At 55.1% G+C, this 26298-nt stretch overlaps 1 protein-coding gene across 2 annotated transcripts; it reads right to left on the bottom strand.

The window, feature by feature from the left end:
• Positions 1-526: 526 nt before the first annotated feature.
• FIGNL2 (fidgetin like 2) lies at positions 527-26298 on the bottom strand. Of its 2 annotated transcripts, none has more exons than XM_061122728.1 (2): positions 26218-26298; positions 527-2565 (listed from the first exon to the last, which is right to left on the bottom strand). In XM_061122728.1, the coding sequence occupies exon 2, from the start codon at positions 2552-2554 to the stop codon at positions 584-586; it is 1971 nt and encodes a 656-aa protein (XP_060978711.1). In that variant the 5' UTR covers positions 2555-2565; positions 26218-26298; the 3' UTR covers positions 527-583. The 2 variants fall into 2 exon arrangements, with proteins under 2 accessions (XP_060978711.1, XP_060978710.1); XM_061122727.1 differs by lacking the exon at positions 26218-26298 and adding an exon at positions 26102-26188.

Raw genomic sequence — 26298 nt, 5'->3', positions numbered from 1 at the left:
CTGCAGTCTTTGAATGTGAGGGACAGAAGGCAGGGACAGGGACCAAGACACAGAGAGGATGGAGAGCAAGGGATAGAAACAGAAGCACTGAAGGTGATAGACGGAGAGACAGGGTGGGGAGGAGCAAAAGGGAAACACGGCCGGAGGGGGGAAGCGAGAGAAGGGTGTATGGTCAGTGACAAAGCAACGGAGAAAGAAAACCACCAGAAGCAGAGAAAGGGAGACGTGGAGAAGGGGGAGGGAGCAATTCAGACAGCGAGGAGACAAAAGGATTGTGGCGAGAGAGCAGGAGTTCCTTAGGCCCCGGGGCCAGTCTTCCGCGGGGCAGAGATGGCGAGCTTCCCGTCCACAATAAATAGGAAAAAACCTGAGTACACAGCGCATATGGCATCTCTCTGCCTAGCACAAGCATTTTCCTTTCCACGGGAAAAAAAAAAAAAAAAAATCCACCGGCAGCCCCCTCCGCTCCCCCACGCCACACCCCTCACTCCGGCACGCCCCAGCCCGGTGGGGTTAAAGAAGACCCTTCGCAAACAGAAGGGCGGGGAGTGGGCGGCAGCTCTCTGGGCCTCCTGGTGCGCCATCAGTGTCCGAAACCGTACATTTTGTCCCACTCCACGAACGAGTCCAGGTCCTTGGGTGAGGCCCTAGGGCCCACCTTGGCCAGCGCTGCCTCCACGTCCTTATAGGAGATGGGGCGCTGCAAACCCGGGAGGCCCGCCCCGGCCGCCGCCTGCTGGCACAGCTGCCCCAGCTCGCCCCCAGAAAAGCCCTGGGTGCCCTGCACCAAGGCGGCCAGCTCCCGCTCGCTCAGCGCGCAGCCCTGCTGGGCCAGCGCCCGCTGCAGGATCTGCCCGCGGGCCGGGCCGTCGGGCAGCGTCACGTAGAAGCGGAGAGCGAAGCGCCGGCGGGTCGCCTCGTCCAGGGCCGCGGGCCGTGAAGTGGTGCCCACGACCAGCACGCCGTCGGCTCCCGCACCGCAGCCGCCGTCCAGGCAGGCCAGGAGCGGCGCCTGCAGTGCGCCTGCGGCGGCCGTGCTGTCGTCCCGGGCGGACAGCAGCGCGTCCAGCTCGCTGATGAGGAGCACCGCGGGCGGGCGGCAGCGCGCAGCCGCGAAGGCGGCCTGAAGGAGGCGCGCGCCTTCGGCAGCGCCCGGCGCGACCAGCGTGCCTCCGCGCAGGCGCAGTAGGGTGGCGCCCAGTTGCGTCGCCAGGCAGCGGCCCAGCAGCGCTTTGCCAGCGCCCCGCGGTCCGAAGAGCAGCACGGTCCGCGGCGGGCGCGGGCTGCCGGGGTAGGCGGGCGGCCTCAGCAGGGGCCACACCAGCTCCTCCTCCAGTGCCGCCTTGAGCGCGCCCTGGCCCGCCACGTCCGCCCACTGTACCGGCGGTCCGCAGTCCACCATCTTGCTGGTCGCCAGCTCCAGAGCCCCCTGGTCCACACTTTTAGGAGGCTCTCCCGACGGCACCGCGAAGCCCCCGCGGGGAGCCGGCGCCGGGGCCCGCTCCGGGAACTTCTCAAAGGGCTCAAGTTGCGGGCCGTAGATGGGGGAGCCCAGGACTTTGAGGGGGACGCCACCAGCGTACTTGCCTGACGCCTCCTCCGCCGCTCCTGGCGGCTTCGCCCGGAACCCATTGCCCCGACACTCGCCGTTGTCCGCGGCGGGGTAGGAGGCGCCGTCGGTCGCCGGGGCTTTGGCGGGCTCGAAGGCGTACTTGCGGTAGCGGCCTTCGGCTCCTTCGTCTGTAGCCTTGCGCTTCAGCGACACCCCGGCCTCCGCTACCCCCTGGAAACCGTAGGAGGCGGGTGACGGCCGGGGTGGGGCGGGCGTGGGTAGGGGCGTGGGCGCCGCCAGACCAGATGTCAGGTAGGGGGCCGGGGGCGGAGCGGGCGGCGGCGGGAGGGCCCCGTAACCCGGCTGCGCGGCGTAGCCCCCCGCGGGGTAGTTGTACAAAGACCCAGAGGGGCCGTAGCCCGGCGGGGGCGGGGGCTGCAGGAGCGCGGCCGGGGGCGGCGGGGGCAGCGCGGCGCCTGTCTGCGCGCAGTAACCTGGCGCCAGGTAGCCCCCGCCGTAGCCCGCCGCGTACTCCGGCGCCGCCGACGGGCCCCCGCACGCATTGCCGGCGTAGAGGGGTTCAGGCAGGTTTCCGGCTAAAACCGGGGAACCGCCGAGACCCCCGGAGCCGCCCCCACTGCCCGACTTGGTTCCCGGGAGGCCCTCGTGGAGCGAGGCCAAGGGATAAGGAGTCTCTGGCCCCGGCCAGGGTTCGGGGTCCCCCTTGGCGCCGTTGAGGAAGGCGGCGTCGCCGTAGCCACCCAGGGTGGGGCGCTCGTAGGGCGAGTCCAGGACCCCCGAGTACTTCTCGGCGTAGCGTTTGAGAAGGTTGGAGGCAGTGAGGGCAGAGATGTCGTCGTGTGCCCAAGCATAGTGGCAGCGCTGGCGACCCCCAGGGGGCAACTCCAACTTGTGGGCCGGCGACGGGGTGGTGGAGGAGACGTCCAGGTGCTGCTCTGGCCACTGGTTGAGGGGCTGGGCGTGTTCCGGTGTCCAGTGCATCTTCGACAGAGCTGCAGGCAAGAGAAGCACCTAGTGAGATCCTGAAGAGCCTCTAAGGACCCACCGACTGCCAGCCGCAGGCGAACCTTCTTAAACCGTAGCTTGGGACAGGCTGGTTTTCCCGCATCCACCCACAGCGTTTCACCCTACCCGGGCCATCTTCAGGCACCAAAATCACCGTATTTGTCTTGTCCCACAATTAAAGTTGTCTGAAAATACTTTCCTCAGAATCAAGATGCATCTGAAAATGATGGTTTTTTGGGTCCTAACCTCACCTACTAGGCAATGACTATTGTTTTGTCCTGGTGCCTCCAGCCATGCGCTGTAGGACACACGGTCACACCTACTGTAGTGAAGTATGGTGTCTGTGGCAGAGTCTCACTGTCCCTGGGAAACCCCAGAGGCTGACCCAGAAGCATCACTTGCTTTCCACGTCGTTTCTTGTAGTATCTGCCTGATGGAGTCAGGGCACCTGGGTTCCAGACCCAACTCTGCCAGTGATGGGTGCATACCCAGAGCAGGTGCTGCCACCTGCCTCATTCCCAGAATGTTTCACCACAATACAAAAGGGTTGTTTCGAATAAACATAAATGTCTTCTGGAGAAGATGGGACAAAGTTAGTGCCTATCATAGAAATGGGATTTACCTGGTGGTACAGTGGCTAAGACTCGCAATGCAGGCGGCCCGAGTTCAGTCCCTGGTCAGAGAACTAGGTCCCACATGTCCCACCTAAGAGATCGCATGCTTCAACAAAAGATCCCACTTGTGGCAACAAAGATCCTGTGTGTCACAACTATGACCCAGCACAGCAAAATAAAAATGAATATTACAAAACAGAAAGTTGTTCACAAGTGTATCTGGGCTTCCCAGGAACCAAATAACTCTGCAAAGTAAAACACACCATCATACTCAAAACAAGCAAAAATATTCCTGGCATAGAGATCATAGAACTTTTTTTCATGGACCTCAAGAAATAGCCTCTTAGGTGGTCATGATATGAACACTGCAGAAGTATTTACTTCATACACTGTCCGTCAGCACCGGTCCAGGCATGAGCCCAACTGGTAAAAGGGATTCAAGGCCTGGGGAACGGCACTCTCCAACTGTATGGCTCCAGTTCGTTTGCCTGATCTGAGAATAACAGCTCAAAGACTAAATGGGCCCATGACATGCCAGAGACAGTTTTTGCCAATGATTATTTCTCAGTCCTAAGCTCTTAGTAAGTTAAGCTTACAGGTCAATATTCTTGCCTCAACAGAATTTTACTGAGCACATACTAAAAGCTGTGCCAGGCATGGGAGCAGATTGAAAAGTGGATATGATGTTTCAACCAGGAGGAAGAGATAACATCCTTTATGAGGTGAAAAGCAGAGGTGTGTGCCCAGAGCTCTACGGCTCAGGGGAGCATACTGTGCCTAGTCGAGAAGGCCTTGCCAGGGAAGGGTGTCTTTACAGGAACTTGAAGGGTGAGAGGCCAAGTTGACCTGACAGGCTAGAGGATTCCAGCAATTCAAAGACTCGGAGCACAGTGCATTGAGAAAGCTAGGGCTAGAATAGCTCATATGCCTTCTTCCCCACCTCAAGATGCCTTACTGCCACCTTCTGAGAAATCGTGATAAAACAAATCTGTGTCTATGATGTGACCTGTGCCCCTTTAGAAGTAGGACTTGTGTGTAGTGCACAACCTGTATAACCATACACTGCAAGCCTGGAGGGAGTACCAAGAACTGCTGGGTCACCGGAACCCTGGAAGTGGGTATCTGTGGGGCAGTGGTACAAGAAGAGTTTGAAAATTATCAGGTTGCTTCTCAGGCAGTTGCCCTTATTGTAGTAGCTTGACTGCACCACCTGTTATGATTGACCTGGCATCAGTGAGGTAAGGTCAGTCTTTGAAAATAAAACGGGTTACCCTCATCCCTGCTGCCCTAGGGAAGGCATGAGCCATAGATACTAGAGCTTTAAAAGAGGAATTCTTTTTTTGTTTGTTTTGGCTGCACTGCACAGCATTTGGGATCTTAGTTCCCCAAACAGGGATTGAGCCCACGCCCCTTGCATTGGAAGCGCCCAGTCTTAACCACTGGACCACCAGGGAAGTCCCAGAAGGGTAGTTCTTAAGAATTGTTTCACCTCCATCTGAGAGGTGATCCTGGCCACCAATGGCAAGAGAACAAGCAGAGACAGCAGAACTGAGGGGGAGGTGTGAGGGAGGCATATGTGCAGCTCCTACTGAGGAGTCTCCAGAGAACAGAGGCTTTACCTGTTGTCAAAGGAGATAATTTCCTGGGACATCAGAAATCTCAAGTGGTTCCTGTTGCAGGGTCATATGTGGTAACATCAGAATTGTACAGATTGTGTTACGACATGGGCCCTAAACCTGTTTTATGTTGTTGCTGTTTTTCTGTTCATTATTATGTATACTTTGGCTCCTTAACATAGAGAAAAGAGATTTGACCTGATAAGAGCACTCTCCCTGAACTTACTAACTGGGCATGCTGGAAGGAAAGGTGGTCCCTCCCAGAAGGACAGACACAGACACAGCAAAGAAGACTCTGGGTCTGGACTTGTTCACACACATTTCCTTCACCATCTGCCAGATCTGCTGCTCCTCCTCGGCGTCATGGGGTATCTTCCCAGCCCCTCTCACCAGCTCCTGCCCTGACCGGCAGTGGTCTTCACTCAGGTCCGCACTCTCCAGACCAAGCACTCAGGCCGTGGTCCACACTGAATCACTCCCACCTCAGTCCTTGTGGACTCCAGAAACCCACTACCTCTGGCCCTCTAAACCTGTCCTGCCAGTTCCACACCTGTCTATATCTCATCTGCTCTGGACTCAGCCCCTTCTGGGGTTTCCCAGCCCCTGCAGCTCATCCTACCCACTTGATCTCTACCCTCAATCTGCTCAGACACAGGCCTTCTGCTTCAGGCAGTTCCCTTCCATGGTAGCTGGGGGCACATCTCCATCACCTCTGGCCTTGTTTTCACCTTTATCTACATCTACATCCATTTTAGAGACCAGGAGGCCTGAGGGTCTCTCCAGCTCAACCTCTCCAGCCTAGGCTGGGACCTTGCTCCATTAATTGACTATGCTTCCCCACTACCATGCCCTGGCTCTGCCCCCACAACAAGCCCAATTCTTTCCCAGCTTCAAAAAGACTTCCTTGACCCTAAGTCCTCCACTGACTACCAGCCCATCTCTCTTGTCCTCCTCCTTCATTCTTCCCTGAAGCATCACCATCTACCTGCATGATATTATCTGCGGTGAGAGCAGGCAGAGCATGCTGTCTCCCTGTTCCTGCCCTCAGGCCAGTTACAGCCCTCTCCTCTCACACAGAGATGCGGGGGCCTTTCTGTGGTCTGCTTCCCACAGGAGCAGGAGGGATCTCCCCTGAAGAGGCTCCCCACCTCCTCCCCAGGTTCATAGGGCATACTCCAGTCCCTATATCACCTGAGCTAGACATTAGGACAGGCCCCAGAGACTTGAGGGAAAATGTGGGTTTCGAATCAGAGAACTGGATTTGAATCGAGGCTCTGACCCTTACAGTGTTAGGCTGGGCCGACTGCCAGACGTCACTGAAGCTCAATTTCTCCATCTGTTGAAAAACAGCGTAACATTTGCCCTGCACAGTGGCCATGAGGATTTAAAAAGATAAATACGGATTTCCCTGGTGGGCCAGTGGTTAAAGAATCTGCCTAGAAATGCAGGGGACAAGGGTTCGATCCCTGGTCAGGGAACTAAGATCCCACATGCCCTGGGGCAACTAAGCCCACTCAGTGCAACTGCTGAGCCCAAGCATCACACAACTGGAGAGCCCTGATCTGACGTGGCCAAATAAATAACTACAGAATCCGGCGTCAGGTACGAAGCAGTATGACAAATAGTACAGGTAGAAACCTGAGCAGTGGCCCAGCCTTGCTGAGTGAATCTGAACAAGTCACTTCCCCTTGAGGTTGGGGGAATGTGGAGGATGCTTTGTGAGGGAGGTTCCTTCCAGCTCTAATAAACAGACTGGTCCTTATGCTGGCTCCCCACTGTCCCCACTGGGGGAGAGCCAGCCCCCACTCTGTGCTTTACGCACTATCTGTTGTAGCCCTCATAAGAACCTCGGGAGAAATACTATTGTCTCAATCCCCATTTGGCAGGTGAAGTGACTGAGGTACAGAGAGATTGATACATCCTAAGGTCACCCAGCTTTTACCAAGGGGAGCAGGATTCAGACCCCAGCAGTGTAAGTACAGACCCCAGGCCCATACCTCTTGGTTGCACTGGCTCCCTGGTCCAGTCCTCGGTACTCACAGCCACAGAAGAGCCTGAGGCCGTGACACAGCCTCCAAGGCCCATTCCCTTGGCCCTGTGGAAACATTTCTGTGTTTGCCCGGAAATGTGGCTACACCTCAAGAGCTGCGTGTTTACACTTCAAACCTGCAATCTTCCCCTGGGGGAGCCCCAGTCTCCAGCGCCCCCACAGGCGGGAGAACATGTGTCCTCTCACTGCAAAGCAGCCCAAGGAGAGCTCTCCTTTCCCAGCAGACTCGCCATCTGATAAGCATCCATGCCCCTAGGCTGTGCAGACAGTTCCTTATTTGAGTCGACCGCCTTCCCTGGGGGTGGCTGGGGCTCCGTGGAGAAACTGTCACTTAAGCTCTTTGTCTGTGGACCCTTGAAGGCTGGAACTCTGCGTGACTCCACACAGAGTCCAGTCCTTCTAACTCATAGGTGATCAATAAATAGTAACAGAAAGGATTGCTGGATGAAAGAGGAGAAAAGAATTCCATAAACCCTCCCCCTCATTTGCAAGAAGTCTTCCAGGATCAAAGAGGGAGTGTCTGGGTCTTTACAAATGGCCAAGGCACTCAGCACACTGATCTTAGCCCTCATGGGCCTCTCCCATCCCTGTGGACCAAGAATAGGACACTGCATCAGGCCTGACACAGGCTGTGGTAGTGTGATTTACAATAAGAAATATATATTTAGGGTTTCCCTGGTGGCTCAGTGGTGAAGAATCCACCTGCCAATGCAAGGGACACGGGTGCAATCCCTGATCCAGGAGGATCCCACCTGCCACGGAGCACCTAGGCCCGTGTGTCACAACTATTGAGCCTGTGCTCCGGAGCCCTCGAGCCACAACTGCTGAGCCTGTGTGCTGCAACTACTGAAGCCTGCAAGCTCTAGGGCCTGTGCTCTGCAACAAGAGAACCCACCAAAGTGAGAGGCCTGCGCACTGCAGCTGGAAGGCGGCCCCTGCTCACTGAACTAGAGAAAAGCCCACACAACAGTAAAGACCCAGCAGAACCAAAAATAAATAAATATTTTTTAAAAGAAATATATAGTTAGTCTTCATCCACTCCTCCTGGCTCACAGCTCCCCAAACCCTCGGAATTTCCTAAGCATAAGTGCGACAGGAATATACCTCATAATATTTGGTCTCTTGTCCTCAGTTCCTGAAATAGCTTCAGAGCAATAAAGATGACATGAGTGTCTTGTTCTTCGTAACAAGCCCCCTTCAACCACACTTGAGTTTATATTAATGAGGGTTTTTGGAAAGCTCCTGGGAAACCTAAGGATGAAGGCTGGTGGCAAGAGGAACCGGCCATGATTAGAGGGTTGGACCCTTCAGCTCCCCCAAACACAAACTACCCCCCACCTCCTGGGGAAAGGAGAGGGGCTGGAGATTGAGCTCAATCACCAGTGGCCAATGGTTTAGTCAGTGGGTTTGGGAAAGCTTCTGGGGAGGAGTGGTTGGGTGACTGCTGGGAGAGAGGACATGGAAGCTCTGGGCATCTTCCCACATCTGCCCTGTGCATCTCTTCCATCTGGCTGCTTCTGCCTTACATCCTTTTATAATAAGCTGATAATCTGGTAAGTAAACTGGTTTTGTGAGATCTGTGAGCCACTCTAGCAAGTTCATCAATCCGAGAAGAGGGTCGTGGGAACCTCTGATTCACGCCCCATCAGTCAGAAGCACAGGTAACAGCCTGGATGTGTGACTGGCACCTGAAGGGGCGGTCTTGCGGGACCACCCTTACCCCTTGGGATCTGCCGCTACCACCAGGCCAGTTAGGACACCCAGCTGGTGTCCCAGAATGGGTTGGTGTGTGGAAAACCCTCACATCTGGTGTCAGAAGGGGAGCACCGAGGTAGAGGTGTGTGAGAGTAAGGGGGCACACTCAAGAGTGTGTTTCTCCCTCACACAGGCCTCAGACGCTCCTCCATCCCCACTGTGGCATCAAGAGGCAGCAGATACCCCGAGCGGTCCCCGTGTGTTCACCGGCAAGACACCCAACCTCTCCAAGCCTCACTTTCTTCAGCTCTCAAGTGAGACAGTATAGATGGTGGACAGCAAACTTTCTCTCACTAGGAACTTTTATACAGCCTGAGGTGGCAGGGACCCCAGTACACCCCTCCAACTCCCTAAGAAGGCCCATAACACCCCTTCCCTACTCATAGAGTTTCTCTGGTTCAGGGTTCCCTCACCCACAGGGCTGGGGGCAGGGCCGGAAAGAGGGGCAGCTGCGCTGGGGCTCCAGGCCTGTGATGTCGCCCACAGGGGCCCGGGTGGATGTCGCCCTCCTGGGGCAGCTCCTCGGGCTCCATTATCTCAGCCTGGGACAAAGGGGCTGGAGTGGAGAATCCTATTGTCGGCCTCGTATGGAAATCTCATTAATCTATTCACCACGGCTCCCATAGGCCTTTTGTCCTGGCTTTTTGTCTCCTGCTCACAACTGGTGCCCTGGGTGGTGGTGTTTGCGGGGGTGGGGAGGTGCAGTGGTTCTCTAGCTGCCTGGCAGAGCTTGAAGGGGACTGTTCCCCATCCACGGGGCCCTGACCCCACCTCATGCCAACCCCCAGTTACTGTAAGAGGAGAGGACAGGGGACACGCAGGGGACTCTGGAGGACAGGACGGGTCGCCTGCCTCGGCTCTTGTGCCCACCTTAGGAAGCTGTTCCCCCAGTCTGGTCAGAGAGCAGCCCCAGCACAGCTGGGTCCCCCGCACCCTGCCTTAGACACAAGATGGGGCTCAAGAAGTGCTTAAGGGATGAGCCAAAGGAGCCCTGAAAGTCAGCTACAGAACTCTGTGGTCCGTGGGCTGGAGCCCATTTTCTGCAGGTTCACTGTCTTGCTCGCATCCAGCCAGAAAACGCTTCCATATATTAATACCTTCAGAGTGCTGGCCACTGAGCAGAAGTTGTCAGAGGGGCGAAATGGATCAGACTGTGACCATTACTTGTGACTCTATCATCTAACAGGGAAGATAAAGTAAGAGTGATCGTGTCCATAGAAAGGAAGAGAAAAGAAAAGGAAGAAGGAAAGAAAGAGAGGTGAAGAGAAAGGAAAAGAAAGAGGGGAAGGAAGAGAAAGAAAGAAGGGGAGGGACTTCCCAGTAGTTAAAGTCTGTGCTTTCAATGCAGCGGGTTTGCGTTCCATCCCTTTTGGGGAACTAAGATCCCACATGCCTCGGGGCCAAAAAACAAAACATAAAACAGAAACAATACTGTAACAAATTCAATAAAGACTTTAAAAGCCATTCACATGCAAAAAAAAAAAAAAAACCTTAAAAAGAAAAAAAGGGAAAAGTCTAAAGAGCAAGAAAGAAAAGAATCAATTCTGGAAGTAGTGGAGCCTATTTTCGGGGGCGGCGGGGGATCAGAGCAGCACCTAAAATGGGTCTCTGCAGGCAGAGAGCACTGGGGTGTGTCCTCGGCCGCTGGGCTGAGCAGGGAGTGCTGGCAAGTCCCAGTCATCGCTGGCCGCACAACACCCCACCCACTGTGCTTAGTCGCTCAGTCGTGTCCAACTCTGTGACTGCATGGACTGTAGCCCCCCAGGCGCCTCTGTCCATGGGATTCTCCTGGCCAAGAACACTGGAGTGGGTAACCATGCCCTCCCTCAGGGGATCTTCCCAACCCAGACATCAAACCCAGGTCTCCCAAAATGCAGGCTGAGCCACCAGAGAAGCCCAACACCCCACCCAAGTAGATATTATAGAACTGGGTCCCAGGGAGGAGGTCCCACTTGCCCAAGCTCAGAAAGAGGGCCTCCTCCTTCTGGCCGTTGGTTTCCACCTCCACAGGCTGTGGGAAGGCAAGGATATCCAGTTGAAGAGCAGATCCCAGGGGAGCAGGAGTCCAGCCAGCAGATTTGAACACTCTCCTCCCGGTCCCTAAATTTGTTCCTTGGCTGGAGAATGGTGGAGAACTTGGAACTGGAGAAGGGAGATGGGACAGCCTAGGGAAATGAGGAAGGGGATGTGTGCCAGGAGGTCGCAATGGTTGGAGCCAAAAGAAACCTGGAAAACAGCCCTGCTTGCTCACTCTGGCCTATTGGGCCTTGCTTACCCAAGGCCACCCACTGAAAGTCCTCCCTCTGCCAACCATCACTGTCCCATCTTTCAGGGCCCACAGCAGTCCCTTCCTTCTTCATGCATCCTGCTTGGCCACTCCAGTCCTAACTGACCCCTTGCCTTTTGAGGGAGCCAGATAAAGTCCCTCCTGGCAACAAAAATAGAGATTATTCTTCCTCTTGCTCCTGGATCCCATCCCCTTTCAAAGCTCGGACTGTGTTCCCTCAAGTCTCCCCTCTTCTGCGTGATCAATTTCCCCTCTACCGGTCATCGTCTTCAGCCCACAAACAGGCTGCTCCTTCTCCGATCTCGGAGTCAAGGGAGCTCAAAAGAATCTCTTGATCCTCTTCCAACTACATCCTATTGCTCTCTGCTTGCTTTTTACCAAAATAAAAAACAAAACAAACAAAGAATTCAAAAGATGCCTATACTACAATTTCTGATTCCTCCCCTCTCATTCTCACTTGAACCCCCTCCAACCAGGTTTTCATACCCAGCACTCCAGCTGCCTGCGTGCGTGTTGTTAAATCTGACAGTCAGTCTGAGGGCCAGTCCTCAGCTCAGTGTGGACTCAGCTGATCACCCTTCTTTCCTGAAGCTTCTTCACTGGGTGCCCCACCCCCTCTCCTCCTTTATTTCTTTCATGCCCTCCTTTCACCCCCTCTCTTTTCAGCCTTGCTGAGCCCAGGGTTGTCTCGAATCCTTCTCTCCACATTAATTTCTTGGAGACCCCATCCAGGCTCATGGCCTTGACAACTGGCTGTACACTGAGGATTCTCCAGCTAGTTTTCCCTCACACACACTACTGGCACAGTCAAACTTCTCCCTGACCCTCCCACTTAAATGTTAAATGGGCATGACTGACATGTCCCAATCAAACTTCCGAGTTTCTCACTCCCTCACCCCAAGTCCCATCTCAGGAAATGGCAGCCTCATCGTTTCTAAGTGCTCAGGTTAGAAACCGTGGGGTTGTCTCTAACCACTCTCTTTCACACCCCAGACCAGCAGATCAGACTGGCTCAGGCTTCCAAATCTATCCAAACTGCAACTACCTCTCACCCAGAGGACGGCAGCAGCCTGCCACCTCCCCTCCCACGTCCACCCTTGTCCCCCACTCTCCAGTCTCAACACGCAGCCACAGGACCTTTGAAAATATGTCTGAGCATGTCATTCTTCCACCTGAAAACTTCCAGAGTCTCCTATGTCACAGAGAATAAAAGTCAGAGTCCTCCCAGTGGCCAACCTCGTCCTCCCGATCCGCTTCCCTTCGCCTCCAGTCCTCCCCTCCCGCCACTCCCCCTGGGGCCTCCCCTCCAGGCACAGTGGCTTCCTCACAGCTCCCTCCACACTGGCTCTGCTCCCACTCGGAGGCCCTGTCCTTGCTAACTTGGTGCTTGTGATGCTATTTCCCCAGATCTCCACACGACTCACCCCTCCTCACTCCAGGCCTCTGCTCAGCTGTCATCACAGCAGACCCAGACCCCCCAGCTTGATGTCCTCTGTAGCACTCATCATAATCTGACCTACTTGTTGCTTTCTCGTCTTTTACCCACTGGAAAGTTGCAAGAAAGCAGGTACTTGGTTTTGTTCACTTCATTTCCCAAGAACTCAGGTCAGTGCTGAGCACACAATAAGTTCTTAATAGACTCTCTAGAGTGGATGAATGGATGCCTGGATGGATGAATGCCTGGATAAATGGATGGATGGGTGGATAGATGGATGGATGGATAAATGAATGGATGGATGGATAAATGACCAAAGAGGCTTGAAAGTACCTCTGTGTCCAAATAAAAAAATCCAGGTGACGAAATTTGAGCCCACACCAGCTGTTGAGAGTAGCAAGAGGCAAAGCCAGGGAACTTCTTCAGGCGTGGACAGGGGAATTCATGTCTGTGAACACCAGAGGAAATACCCAGCCCTGATCTGACTGGAGCTGAAGGGCACTCCGCCCAGCCCCCAGGGACCCCACCTGGCTTTTTTTTTTTTTTTTCCAAAAAAAAAAAAATCTTCCTCCTTCTCTCTTTCCCCAGCCAGGCCTCTGAGAGGGGACAAAAGGGGCAATGGAATTCCCATCAAAGGCCACTGGACACATGGTAAAGAGATCAGGGCCCTTGGGATCCTGCTTCCTTGAGGTAGTAAGGCCTCCCCGCCAGCCTGGCTCCTCTCTGGGATGGGGGTGGCTGGGGTGGGGGGGTTGTGCTCTGGCCCTGGACTCCTCATATGTCAAATGCCAAACAGCAGGAGGCTAGCCAAGTGGCCCCCATCTGGGCTGTGTGTGTGCACATGCGCTGGGGGGAGGGGAGAGTGCAGAAATCCCTGCCTGTGTCCGCGGTCAGGGCCACAGACAAGCTATGACCATCTGTTGTGATCTTGAGAGGCCAGGCCAGGGGCCCAGCACCCTTGAGGGTAAACCTTCCCTTTCTACCATCCTCTTAGTGTTTGCAAAGAATTTTTAATAACTGCCATTCAGTTTTATCCTCACAGCTTCCCTGCTAGATAGGAGCATTCTCCCCATTTTACAGAAGACAAAATGAAGGCTCAGAGAAGGGGGGCTGATTCCCCCAAGGTCACGACACCTAGTAAGCAGGGAAGCTGGGACTCTGAGCCTATGCTGCTAGCCCCTCCCTCACCCAGTCTTGGCCAAGTTGTCTGGGCACCAAACACAGGGTTAGGCTCTAAGGCACAAGCCCCAGCCCACTCCCCACTCCCTCTTCCAGGAAGCCTTCTAGGACTGACACCCCCAAGGAAGTTCTAAGATGCCTCAAAGTCTAGAGCTCCAGAAGCCACTCCTTTCCCATTCTGGGCTGTGGGTCTGTCCCTGGGTATTGGGCCCTCTCATTGGCCAGGACCTCCTAAGGGCCACTCAGCTACCCATAGGAGCAGATGATCCACCCTGGGGCTGGGGTGCTCTGACAGACGGGAGAGGGCACTGCACCCTGGGAAGAACCCCGCCTAAGGTCCACACAGGCAGGAAGGGCTCTGCACGCAAGAGCCTGGCTTCCATCTCTGAACACAGCCTCTAATCCTGTGCATCAGAGCCGTTAGCCGTGGGGAACTATTTAAATGTAAATTCATTAAAATGTATCAATTATTCTAAATGAAATAATTTATTATGACTATTATTTAAAGATAAAAATATATTATTAAAGTGAAATTCAATAAAAAATTCGGTTCCTCAATAGCACTCACCACCCCCTAAGCACTCACTAGTCACATGGAGTGGTGGTACCCACGAGCGTCCCCACCACTGCAAAAAGTTCCTCAGGACAGCACTGCTTTCATCTCAGCCAGGATCGGTTCTGCAGCTGGGGTGCTTCACGCTATAGCTGGAGCCTCCACCGGCTTCTCTTGAACTCTCATTTCTTAGGGTCTCCAGGTAAGACATCCCTAGGACTTGGGATTCTGTTGCTCAGGACTCCAGCTTCCCCAGGAGCCAGGGAGGAAGGGCAGAAAACTAACTAGACCAAGCATTTCCCGCCAGCTCAGCCTGTCCCGCCTGCCATCAGGAGAGGAGGGGCAGGCTGGAGAGGAGGAGAGGACAGGACAGGGCAGTTTGTCATCCGGCCCTTCGGGCTGTGCCTCCTTCCCTCCCCCATCAGCTGCTCGACACCGGTCCCCCCTCCCCTACCATCCTCATCCTCATCACAAATGCCACGGACAGATGGGGGCCGGCAGGGGAAAACCTGACCATGGCGAAAGCACTCTCCAGTGGCAACAGATTCTGGGGGTCACAGCCATGTCCCCCGAGGCCTGGTCAGTCCTTCAGGTCCGGCCTTGTGTCAGCAGTGAGAGGAAGGGGAGATACTTAGGAATCCTAGGGGCAGATTTAGGAATCTGTAGATGCTGAATCATTCGAGCACACACAACCCCAGTTAAAAACGCAGTCCATCTTGTGGTCACTCATCCATCCATCCATTCAGTGTACACTGAGTAAGTCCCACCACGTCAAGATGTAATAAGAGGATGCAGACAGACAGGTGGGCTCCCTAACCAGCTTGACCAGGTAGTCATGTGGCTTGTTCTGGACTTAATCCTCGTTGCAGGTTAGATGAAGATCCTTTGTCTCTGCCCAGTGGTCTGAGCAGGACGGACACCCCCCAAACCCCTCCCCTCAAACAGGCGCACAGCAAGCATGTGTGAGTGCGCGCACACACACACACACACACACACACACACACACTCCCAGCTGCTGCCATGAACCTCCCTCCCATGGTCTCTCTGGCCAATCACAGCACTGAAGGGTAAGTCCCACTGTCCAGCGACCCCCAGGGAGTGTATTAGCACATTTGAACCGCTCAACCTGCAATGACAAAGCCTGGGGCCTTGGGAGGAGACACAGCAGGAGGGGAGGGGGCCTGTGGGGAGCTGTCCTCCGTCCTCTCCCAGGGGAAAGCTCAGGACTAAATTAAGCATTCTGGGGCACAGAGGAATTTGGGGGCCCCACCTCCAGCAGCGAATAAGCGATCCATAAAATCCCAATTTACACACTCACTGATCAAACAGCCCATCTACTCCCCTAGAAGGTTGGGCATGGCTCCCGGGCTTGCCTCACTCCTGCAGAAGGTCCTGGGGTGCAGGACCAGGGACACGGGCAGCCAGTGCTTTATCTGAGTAGCAGACTCAGTCCTACTCCCAGCTCCATGAAGGGCATCTGTCCCCAGGGCTTGAGGACCACCCTGTACCCCCTGGGTTCTGGCTGCCTTTGGGGGAGCTTCTCAGGTCTGCCTTCCATGAATGACAGCTCTTTTTCTCTCCCGAGCTACCCCGGGGCCGCTGGGGCTAATTTCAGCCTCATCACAGAGCTACTAATCACTTTTCCAGCTCTGCCCTGCTGCCCAGCCCTTTCTTTCCGACAGCGCCTCCATCATGTTTTCTCTTACCCTCCTGACGGCTGGAGCTGCTGGGAGATGCTCAGAGACCTTTCCTTCCAGCCACATAATCTCACCCCTTCCCCGGGCTGGGAGATATCCAGAAACACGGGGCAAGGGATACTGGTTTCCTGTCCCCAATTCATCTTCCTGGAGACACCAGGTAGGGAGAACTGGCCCAGTTATCACCCTTGCCCCTTCCTCTAAAGAAAACCCAGTTTGTCTCTGCCTGCCTCAGTTTGGTTTGCTTTACTTAGGCTGCCTGAAACTTCAGCAACAGAAAATCGTTCTGATTAATAGGCATCCTCTTTTAAACCACCTACAGCTCTGGGAGGTTCCAGGGTATCAGTTGCTTGCCCCTCAGTGAAGGTCAGCAAAGCCGATGGGCTTCTTCCCAGGTCTGTGTGAGGCACCGTATTGAGCAAATAGAGTTTTCATGGAGGCCAAAAAAAGCGAATCTTTGGGGCTGATAATTGCTTTAAGGACAGCACAGTCCACCCCACCACATGCCCTTCTCACTACTTGAGCTGCTCTGGAGCAGGTTAGGGTGGACTTCAACTCCTGGGCCCTGGGGCAGGACAGAAAGGGAAGGAGGGCCCACTCTATGTCTGTGTTTTCCAGGGCTGGAGGGTCAAGCTATTATCTTCCAGAGGTCATTGCATCCTGGGCCGGGGTCTTGATCTTCATGACGTCATTGAGTACCCCCAACAGACTGCTAGGAGGGGATTATGGTGCAAGCCCACTGGACAGCAGAACACACTCCTTCCCTTCTTTCTCCTTTTCTCACCTTCACTGGCTGCTTCCAGGGACCCTCAAATGCAGCCTGGTCTCATGAGTGACTTGAGTTATTCAGGTATCTGGACTGACCTGAGACTAGGGGGGGGGTCTCTGAGCCCAGGGGTCCATCTGTAGGTCACAGTCCCACCTCCTTCGGGGCTCAGATGATGCGGGGAGTGGGTCAGCCTCAGAGATGTGGGGTAGGTGTCTAAACCTCTCTGTTTCCTCCACTGTGAAACAGAGGACCCAGCATATCCCAGCATGCCCCCAGGCCAGTGTGAAGGCAATGGAAGAAGAGTACTTTCAGGACTACCTGGAAGAGGGCCAGGGATGGGGGCGACATACCAGGCACTCTGGGACTTGGATCCCAAGGGGGCTGGCCAAGTACTTCAGCCTGGAAAAGGCAGGGTGGGGGAGGATCTCTGACACCAAAAGGACCCAGTGGAACAAGGGACCCCCTGGAGAGAACTGCAGCCTCCCAGCTGGGCCTCCTGAGAAGGGGGGCTCTGCCCTGCGGTGTGAGGCCCCTTGGCTCTCCACTCTTGGGTATGACTGTGGGGGCGGGGGGCCTGAGTCCCAGACCAGAGCTTCCCTGGATGTCCTAGCCTCACCCCTGGCCCTGCTGCCCTGCATCCTGGGGCACCTCTCACCTACTCCTCCTCTGCCAATAACGGGGGGAGCCCCAAGGCCCTGCTGTCTATTCTGTTCTTTGTGCTACTTGGAAATTGCCTAGATAAGCCACATGCCCCTTCAGGTCCCTCTTGAGAGCCCTCCGTGCCAGACCCAACTTCATCCTGAGCCATACTTTTCCTGTCTACAGGCAGGCCTCTTGACCAGTTTTCAGTCATAGGCCCCTTGTGCAGCCTAGTAAACCCATGGCCTATTCTCAAAATTACTTGTCAATGCATAAGATAAAAATACACAAGAGAAAAAAAGGTGTAACTACATATGGTGACAGATGTTAGCTAGACGTATTGTGGTGACCATCTCTTCATATACACAAACATCAAATCATTATGCCGTATACCTGAAACTAACACAGTGATCTATGTCGATTACACTTCAATTTGTAAAAAATGATACACAGGACTACTTTGTCAATTACACCTTAATAAAGCTGTAGGGGGTAGAACTTCTAAAAACATGGAGCTACAAAGGGAACTAATAACATTGGAATACAGCTCCATTCCTGAACTTCTCAAGGATCGTGGACCACGGGTCTTAGCCAAGCAGACAAAGGCCCCCCTCTCAAACCCCACCTCCTCCCCACAGCCTGGTTTAGGATCCAAAGTTGGCTTGAGTCAGTTTGGGTGGCACGTGATCTCCAAAAAGCTTAAGCTTTAAAGTCTGGGTGACCCCACCTTCCGGAGCCCCATATATAGCCTCCCCACCCCTGCATAGGGGTCGGTGAGAGCAGATGCCCCCACCGGCCTGGCCAGCAGTGGTAAGGGGGCAGGCCCAGGCAGCCCACCCTGGATTCCCCAGTGGCTGCCTCTGCCTGCTTCTTTTCCCTTCCCAGCCCTGGGGGAGCCAAGCTGAGTAACTCCAGCTATGCAGCCTGGCCGGTCTACCTGGGTGTGAGTGGGCAGGGCTGTCCTCAAGGGGGTGGCCCCCACACCTGCAGGGCCACAGGAACAGAGAGAGAAAGAGGAGCTGGGGTGGGGGGACGGTGCTAGGCAAAGACCAGACAACCACGGCAACTCCTGTCTGTGCCAGTTTGAGATCCCAACACAAGAGCTGAGCACTGCTGGAAGCACAGGAGCTGGTGTAATCCTCACAACAACTCCCAGAGGAGGAAACTGAGGCACAGTTAACTTGTCCATACTTTACTTTGGCACCAAGTAAGTCCTTGCAGATCTGAGACCCCAGACCCTGGTTATAGTCACAGCCCTAAGGAGAGGGATCAGAGAGGCAGCGAGCTGCAGCAGACCATGACTAGGGAATGGGGAGTGTTTACTCGGAGGGAGAGACTTCTGGGGATCAAATATTTCTGAATACCTGAGCCATCTCTGGGTGGCAGCTCTGTGCAGCCCCTCCCCACCTGTCCCCCTTCCCACCATCCTCAAATAAGTTGAATTTGCCATGAAAGGTTTGGGGCTTAATGTTAGCTGTCTGATAACATGTGGGTTCTCTAAAAGTTATGAACTCCCCATCAGTAGAGGCATTCAACATAAGAAATTGTCTATTGGGTGGGGCACTTCCAGGCAGGTTGATGGGCTCCTTTGCAGTTTTTCTGGGTCATTCCCACTTACATGTCTAATAGACACTACAAACCCAGCAAGTCCAGAAACTGAACTCTTGGCCACCCTACCCGTATGAGACAGTTTCCACTCTCCCAACAAGGGGTTGAGGCCCCGAGACTCTGGCCTGAAGAGGGCTACAGTGTGGAAGACAAAGATAGGAGAATGGCCATCCCACACAGGACAAAGTCTACTTGGAAAAGGAGCCTCTTCATAAAGGGATGAGTGTCACTGGCCACCAGTGGCTACTCTCTCTGAGGAGATGGCCAGAGTTCCCTGGAGCCCCTCTGCCCTGACAGAAACCTTCAGGCAGACCGGGTAGGTGTGGAAGAACATGAGGAGGTGGGGAGGTGTCATTTTTCAGTATAACCCAAATCTCACTAGTTTCTTTCCCCTGCTGGCCTGAAAGAAGAACATAACACCCGAGACTCTCAAGCATCCAAGGGCCCAGTAGGCCAGTCAGCAGCAGGTGGACTTTCCCAGTTTCTTAATTCCCACTAAATTAGCACCTCTGTCACCTATGAAAGGCCCCCTTGGGGAAAAGAAGTCTCTTGGTGAGTCTGCCAATGATGCAAGGCCCTGCTGTGAAGGAACCAGTCTCTTGCACAAGTCTCCCCTCAGCCCATCCTGAGGCCCGTCCACCACTCCCAGCTCAACCACCCTCAGTGGCTCCCTTCTATGCAGGGAAAACCAGGAGTGTGGCTCTCAAAGCTCAGCCTGTCCTTTGGCCTGCCCACTGGTCCCTGACTGTCTTATAATCTCCTTGAAAGTGGGACCACGTTAGAAATAACGCTCACTGGATGAAAGACTGAGTGAGTGACAGTCACTCAGTCGTGTCCAACTCTTTGCAACCCCATGGACCGACCGTAGCCCACCAGGCTCCTCTGTCCATGGAATTCTCCAGGCAAGAATACTGGAGTGGGTTAACATTCCCTTCTCCAGGGGATCTTCCTGATCCAGGGATCGAACATGAGTCTCCCGCGTTGCAGGCAGATTCTTTACTGTCTGAGCCACCAGGGAAGCCTTGGATGAATGGCTACTCGGATAAAGTATTCAGGCCTGGCTCAGGGCCCTGCAGAGTGTATGGGGAGTGTGGCTGGGCTTCACGCAGGGGCCTGCAGCAAAGCGAACAGGGCCAGGGCTGCCTGCAGATGTGCTCTGCTCCTCCCAGGCCGCACAGGAAGCGGAGGGTGGCTCTGGGAGATTCAAGGCATGATAGCTCCACTCGGGTGCACGGCGAGTGTGTGTGGAGTCTCAGGGGCCCAGGAATCCTGGCCGTGGCTGGGCACCCTTGGGAGCCTGGCTGAGATACACCCAGGACCTGGCACAGTGCCAGGACCCAGCAGGTGTTCGACACTGGTTTGTTAGAGTAAAATGTAGTCTCTTTGTCACGTCTTCCCCTCCATCCCCGATTGACTAATCCCAGCACCGGGCTGGGGTCAGGTGGCCTGGGTCTTCCAGACAGTGAGGGGAGCTGGAGGGACTCCAGAGGTAGTAGCCAAGTTGCTTCTCCTCTCACCCACTCCTGAGCCCCCTACTGCCTGAACTCGGCTTTGGAGAGAACTTCAAAGATGGCCAGGGCAAGCCCTGCCCTGGGCCAGAACTTTCACATACATGTCCTCTTTTTCTCCTTCCTCCTGCGCTGGGAGGAGGTTCCCTGCATGGGTTCTGAGTCACTGAAAAGGTCACCAGAGGTAGGCATGTACTTCAGAGACAAAGAGCACATTATGTGAAACCAAGGCCTCTATTACCTACAAGCTCACTCACCAGTGTTCTTATCCCCCTTCTGCAGATGAAGATGTTGAGACACAGAGTACGTGACTTCTCCAGGCAATTAGACCTGTCTAGTGGCAGGGTCTAGTCAAAGCTATAGTTTTGCTATAGTCACGTATGGATGTGAGAGTTGGGCCATAAAGAAGGCTGAGCACCGTAGAATTAATGCTTTTGAATGGTGGTGTTGGAGAAGACTCTTGAGAGTCCCTTGGACAGCAAGGAGATCAAACCAGTCAATCCTAAGGGAAATCAGTCCTGAATATTCATTGGAAGGACTGATACTGAAGCTGAAACTCCAATACTTTGGCCACCTAAAGAACTGACTCATTGGGAAAGACCCTGATGCTGGGAAAGACTGAAGGCAGGAGGAGAAGGAGACAACAGAGGATGAGATAGTGGATGGCATCACTGACTCGATGGACGTGAGTTTGAGCAAGCTCTGGGAGCTGGTGATAGACAGGGAAGCCTGGCATACTGTAGTACATGGGGTTGCAAAGAGTCAGACATGACTGGCAGGATCACTGCAACCCAGGGGTTGGCCCCTTGGGTGGGAGGCAAGAATGATCATCATAAATTGGGGATGGGGCCTATGGAGGCTGGATTGAAGCCACTGACTAATGCTCCCATTCACTGAGAACTGTCCACCTCACCACTAGTTCCCAAGGTGAACTGCAAAGGCTGACTGTCCATGCCTCCTCAGTACAAAGGAAAAGAGAGCAAGGCACCTAGGTGGCTCCAATGCAGTCCCTTCTCCTTGACAGGCTCAAGCAGGAAAATGTCAACATCAGTAGTAATCAAAGACAGTCCCAACCCATGATAGTTTGACTTAAGACTTTTTGACTTTACAATGCTCTGCTATTCACCCAGTAGAAACCACACTTTGAATTGTGGATGTTGATATTTTCCCAGACTAGTGATACACAGTAGGATCCTCTCCTGTGATGCCAGACAGTGGCAATGAGGTGCAGCTCCCAGTCAGTCATGCCATCACAAGGGTAAACAAGTGATACACTCACAACCATTTTGCACCCATTAAGCCATTCTGTTTTTCGCTTTCAGTACAGTCTGCAATAACTAACATGAGATACTGAACACTATTATAAAGTAGGTTTTGTGTTAGATGATTTTGCCCAACTTTAGGCTAACGTAAGTATTCCTGATCACCTGTAAGGTCGGCTAGGCTAAGCTATGATGTTCAGTAGGTTGTGCTGTGCTGTGCTGTCACTCAGTCATGTCCAGCTCTTCACGACATCATGGACTGTAGCCCACCAGGCTCCTCTGTCCATGGGATTCTCCAGGCAAGGAGGGTTGTCATGCCCTCCTCCAAGGGATCTTCCAAACCCAGGGATCGAATCCAGGTCTCCAATGTTGCAGGTGGATTCTTTACCATCTGAGCTACCAGGGAAGCCTGTTCAGTAGGTTAGGTGTATTAAATGTGTTTTTGACCTAAAAATATTTTCAACTTATGTTGCATTTATCAGGACATAACCCTATCATAAATCAAGAAAGATCTGTATAGCCCTGAGCGCTGTCCACTGCATTTCTAACCAGACCCTCACAGGCCCATAGTCCTTCAAGACTGGAGCTCAGGGCTTGTGGCTCCTGCCTCATTTAACTGTCACAAAAATGCTTACGAGGAGGGTGCCATAATTAGTTGCAATTCACAGATGAGATATAGAATAAGATATACACATAAGTTCTATGTGTTAGCTATGATTCATCAAGACACTTAAGAGAATGCTCAGAGAAGAGCTGGACTCTCTTGTCACTCATCCTTGGGATGAGTCCTGAAACAAATTAACCCCTGGACCTCCTCACTCCAGGTGACACACTCAGAGATGAGATGACTGGCCCATAGCCTGACCCAGGCAGGGTGAACCTTTCCCACTCAAAGTTGGGCCCAGCAGTTCTATCCGATACCCCTGGTCTCTTGGCTCATCCTGTCCTCGGGCCATGGAGAAAGCACAGAGTGAAGGGCAAGAATACTGGGCTCTAGGCCTCACTCTGCTCTCAGCCCTTCAGGGGGGTCTGGACTAGGGCAAGGGGTTCTTGATGCACAGACCCCGTGGGGTTCAGGGGGTCCAAGAGCCCTTTAAAGCAGAATGCAAAGTCTGGTGTCAACTGATAAAAGTGGATTTTTCTGGGGATGGCTTTTGTTGGTCCTTCTGAGGGGGTCTGTAAATCAAAAAAAGTTATGAACCCAGGCCTGGTTGGGGTGGAGCCTGGTAATCTTGAAGATCCTTTCCATTCCATCTTGGGCTATATGCATTTAAACAGAAACTCCACTCCTCATCCTTCAAGGCTAACTCAGCAGCCGCTCTTGAATTTCTTGATTCTTCGACTGAAACACAAGGTGGGGACCCACACAGTTGCTCAGGGTCTCTCCTGTCTTCATCTTCCTTGCTAGCCTGCCAGCTCCCAAAAGGGAGCAGGGCCAGCTCAGGGCTGAGATGGCAGAATATACCAGTATACCCCACAGTCAATCCTTTGGGGCCTACCGCAGCCCACAGCCTCCGTTCACTGGAAGGCAGAAGCTCTCAGTGTTTTGGACCACAGGTGTATCTGAACTCAGGTCCACCCCTCTCCTCAGCAACCCTGTAACTTCACTGAGCCATGCTCCCATGGGGAAACTAGTTTTCATTAAATCAGGTAGAGGAGCCAGCCAAGTCAAGAAGAAGCAAATTAAATAGAAGACACAGGGAGGATAAGGGAGATCAGCCTGTCCCCTGCAATCCCTGGCTGACCAATGGTGGGGGAGGGGGAAGCTGGGTTCCTAAGGGTCCAGCAACTGCAGCAGTAGGAGCTGGGGGTGGAGAGTGGGGGCAGTCCTGGCCCAGATAATAAGCAATTGTTAATGTGATCCATATGGATCCTGACTGGCCTCTCTGTTTAACAGGATGATAATGGCAGAGAAAGAATGCTGGTCTGTGGGGAAAGGAAGGGGCAAAGTCCTCCTGGACTTGGGGGTGGGGGAGGGTTGGCCAGGAGGAGGAGGAAGAGACCCACCCAGGGACCTCCACCCACCCAGGAGCACAGAGCTATTTGCCTGGAAGGCCATGGTTTGCAGGCTGCCCTTACAAAAACCCTTTTATTCAACCAACAAATATTTATGGAGCACCTACAAAGTGCCAAGCCCAGTGGGGATGGGGCGCCAGGAAGTATACGCCCCATCCTTGGCCTCCTGGAGGCAAAGCCTAGTGCCAACACAGCCTCCGAGGCTGACGGGAAGCACAGGTGCAGGGCTAGGAGAACATGCAGGGAGGAGTGAGTGACTAGAGCTGGGGGCTCTGGGGGAGGCTACATGGGGGAAGTGTGGCATCCGAGTCGGGCCTTGAAGAATGAGGAGGCTGTGGAGAGACAGGGACAATGGGAAGGCATTTGGCTGAGGGAACAGCAAGAGCAAAGGCAGAGAGGCGTGAAATTGCGTGGAGAGAGTCTGAGGTCTCTGCAATAAAGCGGCAGCCCAGGCAGGGGAGGGGAGGGGATTCTTGCTCCATAAAAAGCTGCGGCCATGGATGACCGAGAGCAAGGCTCTGAGAACACTACACTCGGGTCGGGTCCCTCTCCTGCCCCGTTCCAGGCGGAGCACTGGACTTGTCCACTCACCCATCCTCAGCCCAGCCCACCCTTACACCACGGCCAGAAAACCCCGCAGGCCCTCGGAGACCAAACTCATCCATGTGTCTCTCAGCCCCCCTCTTCCCCTGAGATGGGGGGTCCCCCTGAAAAGTGGAGGTCACTGGGCCTCTCCCAGGAGCCACTCCACTGTCCCCACAGAGCTAATTCCCTTTGGCCCAAGAGGACCTTCCTCAAGAAGACATTATAGGGAGGGCACAAGGGTCGCTCCTTACAGCGGTGGTTGCTGCGGACTCCCAAGGAATCAAGTGGAAATAAACGAAATGGCGTTAAAAATGGGAGAAGGGGATTTACGAGGCCTGTCACCCGGCGGAGCGAGGCCGGCAGGCAAGTCCCGCCCCTTTCTCGCCCACCCCAGGAAGTCCGCCCCGCCCCCTGCCCCGCGGCTCGGGCTGCCGCCGGGTACCCGCGCGCGCCTAGGTCCCGCCGCGCTCAACCTCCAGCCGCCCAGCGTCCGTCCTCCCCGCCTACGGAGCAGCGGAGGACGGCGTTTGCTCCCGGCTAGGAGCTCCGGGAGGGGGGCTCTGAGGAACCCCAGCCCGGCCGTTCCCAGGAGGATGCACCGGGGTTCAGGTTGGATTCGGGGAGGGTCTGGGCTCCCTGTGCACGGTCAGAGTTCTTTGGACCACCGCACCACCTGGCCCACTCCAGCAACTGCTCAGGGAAGGCTCTGGGCCCCCAGACCGAAAAGTTCTCCCGCCCCGCCAAAGCCCAGAGTGGGGTTCTAACCAGGTCCCCATTCCTTGCTGCCTGGCCGAGGGCTGGAGTCCGCTTAGCCTCTGCAGCCCTGGCGGACGACAACGCAAACATTCTTCCGTCCTCTATTCTCCTCCAAATTAGGTATCCATGGAGACAGGGCCTGGCAGCCTGACAGCCCCACGGCCTAATCCTGATTTAGTGACCGTCCCTTTAACAGCCCACCCACCCCTCCGCTCCGGGCTCCTGGCTGCCGCTGGGCGCAGGCTCCAGGCCGCTTACACTCGCCCCCGCGCAGACCCCTTCCCAGGCCTCCTCCGCCCAAGGGGCCACCGGGACTGGAGGGGCCCAAGGAGGAGGCCTACATTTCCTGCGCACCTACTGTGTGCCCAACCCTAACGGAGGACCCTCTACAGAGCGGGGTCCTTAGCAAGGGAATCTCTGTGTAGACCAAGAGAGGGCTCTCGGAGTGGGGAAGTTTAAAGGGCTCTAGAGAGAGAGCCGGGAGCTTAGAGGTTCTCCCTAGCAGCCTGTAGCCCAGGGGTAAAGGTAAGTGCGGCTTCCCGTAACACCCTGACTCGGAGATGGGGGCTATGCTCTCCCCGGCCAGAAGAAAAGAAAGGCAGGGGGTGGGCGTGAGAGACGCTGGGCCCCAAGTGGCCTCAGTCTCCTGTCACTGCCCCGTCACGATGCTGGGGAATCTCCGGGCCTGGAACCCAGTCCCCACCCCCCTCCCTCACACACAGGGGCCGCTGGACAAAGACCTGACGGAGTGGGAGGGGCCTCGGGCCGGCCCTCGGGCTCCGGACACTGGATCCTTCTGGGACCCGAACCCGCAAATTCTGGGTCCCCACCCCCCAATCCCGCAGGCTCCCCCCAGAGCCTGCCGCTCGCTACTGCTGCAGCCTCCGCACCAAAGGGGGCTGCGAAGAGGGTGCCCGTCGGCGGCGGAGAGGAGAGCCCTTTCCCTGCCCGCCCCCTCCCCCCGGGAAGTGACCCTCAGCTCCCACGCACCCGCCCGGGTCTCTCGCTGGCTTTGCCCTTCGACCCCCGCCTCGTTGAACCCCGCGACCCGCAGCCCCCGCCCTCTCCGGCCCTCGCACTGCCCCGCGCCCGCGGACAAAGCTCCGGACACCCCGACCGAACGGTCACCACCCCCTGACCTCGGCCCGCCCGCGCGCTCCCGTGCCTGCCCCCGCCGGGCCCGCGGCCTCGTACCTCGGCATCCCGGCCGGGTCCTAGGTGAGTGTGCGCGGCCTAAGGGGGCGTCCGGCCCCGAGGCCGGGGCGCGGGCCGGGGGCGACAGGCCGGGGCTGGGGGGCAGCGGCGCTCACCATCCTGGAGCCGCTACTGCTGCGGCTGCTGCGGCCGCCGCGGGCGGGAGCAGGACTGGGCAGTGGGGGTGGCCGGACAAG

The sequence above is a fragment of the Dama dama genome, chromosome 3 (assembly GCF_033118175.1).
Source record: "Dama dama isolate Ldn47 chromosome 3, ASM3311817v1, whole genome shotgun sequence".
In the NCBI taxonomy this organism is placed as follows: Eukaryota; Metazoa; Chordata; class Mammalia; order Artiodactyla; family Cervidae; genus Dama; species Dama dama.
The sequence above is the reverse complement of the archived record's forward strand: the minus strand, read 5'-3'. Positions and strand labels throughout refer to the sequence as shown.

Excerpts from the sequence above, each read along its gene's own strand:
- FIGNL2 (XM_061122728.1), bottom strand. The coding sequence starts at position 2,554 with ATGCACTGGACACCGGAACACGCCCAGCCCCTCAACCAGTGGCCAGAG.